At 34.3% G+C, this 1,984-nt stretch overlaps 1 protein-coding gene across 1 annotated transcript; it reads right to left on the bottom strand.

Annotated features, from left to right (window-relative positions):
- Positions 1–228: 228 nt before the first annotated feature.
- Positions 229–1,291, bottom strand: LOC110882786 (ATP-dependent DNA helicase PIF1-like). The gene is made up of 2 exons (XM_022130722.1): positions 758–1,291; positions 229–627 (listed from the first exon to the last, which is right to left on the bottom strand). The coding sequence occupies exons 1-2, from the start codon at positions 1,289–1,291 to the stop codon at positions 229–231; spliced, it is 933 nt and encodes a 310-aa protein (XP_021986414.1).
- Between the last annotated feature and the right edge of the window lie 693 nt (positions 1,292–1,984).

Raw genomic sequence — 1,984 nt, 5'->3', positions numbered from 1 at the left:
CGTGTATAAACACTTGTTGGTTATCAATGTTTAAATATATCTATTTACAAACTAACTTGTGGTTGTTTATATGTGCTTCGGATTGTTTATATAAATTGTAAGTAAGATGTATTACAAATGTAATGTAAAAAAATCTGAAGTAAAAAAGTAAACATAAATATTGGAAAAAAACAACGAATAAAATGACAGTTGGAAAGTAATATTAAAATAGTGAAACTATAAATCAAACTATAAATTTGAGAATATCTCTTTGTACACGACATTTGTAGTTTTATTAGTAACGTTCCCATCAGCGTCTAATATTAACATCCTTAAACCATCCATGCTTTTGACTCTCGAAGCTGCAACATATAGATGTCCGTGAGTGAAAACAGGCTGCTTTAGAAACAAACCAACCTTCGATAATGACTGTCCTTGGCTTTTATTTATCGCCATTGCAAAACACACAGCTATCGGGAATTGCCTTCTTTGAAGCTTGAAAGGTATTCGTTTGTCAGAGGGGGAAAGATTGATCCTTGGAATAAAAGTTCTAGTCCCAATATTATTACCAGAAATAACTTTTGCTTCAATAATCCGATCACCAAGTCTAACGACTTGTAATCTTGTACCATTGCACAGACCGTTTTTCTGATCAAGGTTACGTAAAAGCATGATGGGAACACCAATTTTAATACCAACTTATGATTCGGCATTCCTGAAACTTTGAGACCATTTAGAACATCGGGGGGTAAACGTTCTGTCGAATATAGTCATTTACATTCTCAGATTGGCAGATAGAATCTGAACTTAGATACTCTTTATGATCACCAGGAAACATTGCTAATAAGGTATCATTTATCTCGTGAACAACGTCGTTCTTTGGAGCAAGTATGGCTCTTTCTTGAAAATAATTTGGATCATTGAACGATTCAAGTATCAAAGGATACACAAAGTTGATCAGACTACCGATAGGGTTAGTCGAACCAGTAATCAACAGTTCTTGAGGTATATCAATAACAGCTTCCCCGTCGTTGCGACCACCAAGTTTTCCCTCGCCAATATCCAAAAGCCATTTAGCAATCTGTTTCGTCTTGTCAATATCACCATCATTCATGCCAACAGTAAGCCTCATGTTTTTTGTTAGCATTAGTAACTTGCAGTTATTCCATATATATGACGAACTCAGTGAAGCATTCACGATATCTTGTCTAGAGCCATTTGGAACAACAGGAAGAATTTGTCTAAAGTCACCACCAAATACAATTACCTTTCCTCCAAATGGTAAAGCTTCGCTATTTGAACAATCAGGCATCAATATATCTTTTCAGGTTCTATCCAATGCTTCAAAGGCATGTTTATGAATCATTAGAGCCTCATCCCATATAATAAGTTGTATTTTTTTAAAAGATACGCAACTTCAGATCCAGGCTTCATGCGGCAAAGAGAATCCTCATTTAGATTCAGAGGGATGGAGAATCGAGAATGGGTTGTTCGACCTCCAGAAAGTAGCAAAGAAGCTATACCACTTGAAGCAACATTTAAAACAATTTCAGAATTACTCCGAATTGCTGCTGACAATGTCTTCCAAAGAAAGGTCTTACCGGTGCCACCATATCCGTAAAGAAAAAACACACCCCCTTTGTTCGTTCTAACAGATTCAATAATCTGATCAAAACTTACATTGCTCATCTATTAAAAGTAGTAACATACGATTTAACTCATCTTCCATAGTATTTTGGTCATAAGATAACTCCTCGTTAATCAATCGATTGTTAGAGGAAGAAATAGACTCATCATCAGGGTAAGGCATATTTGAAAAGTTCCTCAGCGATGAGTTTTTATGAAGTAAGAACTTCTCAATCTCTAACAATGCCAAATTCTTTATTTCCTCATCAGAGTAATGTAAATCTGCAAAAAAAAAAAGTAATGTATTTAATAATACAATAATCAATACATTTGAATATTAAAATATAATTTAGTAAATATGATATAAATGAATTTGAAG

This window comes from Helianthus annuus, chromosome 10 (assembly GCF_002127325.2).
Source record: "Helianthus annuus cultivar XRQ/B chromosome 10, HanXRQr2.0-SUNRISE, whole genome shotgun sequence".
In the NCBI taxonomy this organism is placed as follows: domain Eukaryota; kingdom Viridiplantae; phylum Streptophyta; class Magnoliopsida; order Asterales; family Asteraceae; genus Helianthus; species Helianthus annuus.
The sequence above is the reverse complement of the archived record's forward strand: the minus strand, read 5'-3'. Positions and strand labels throughout refer to the sequence as shown.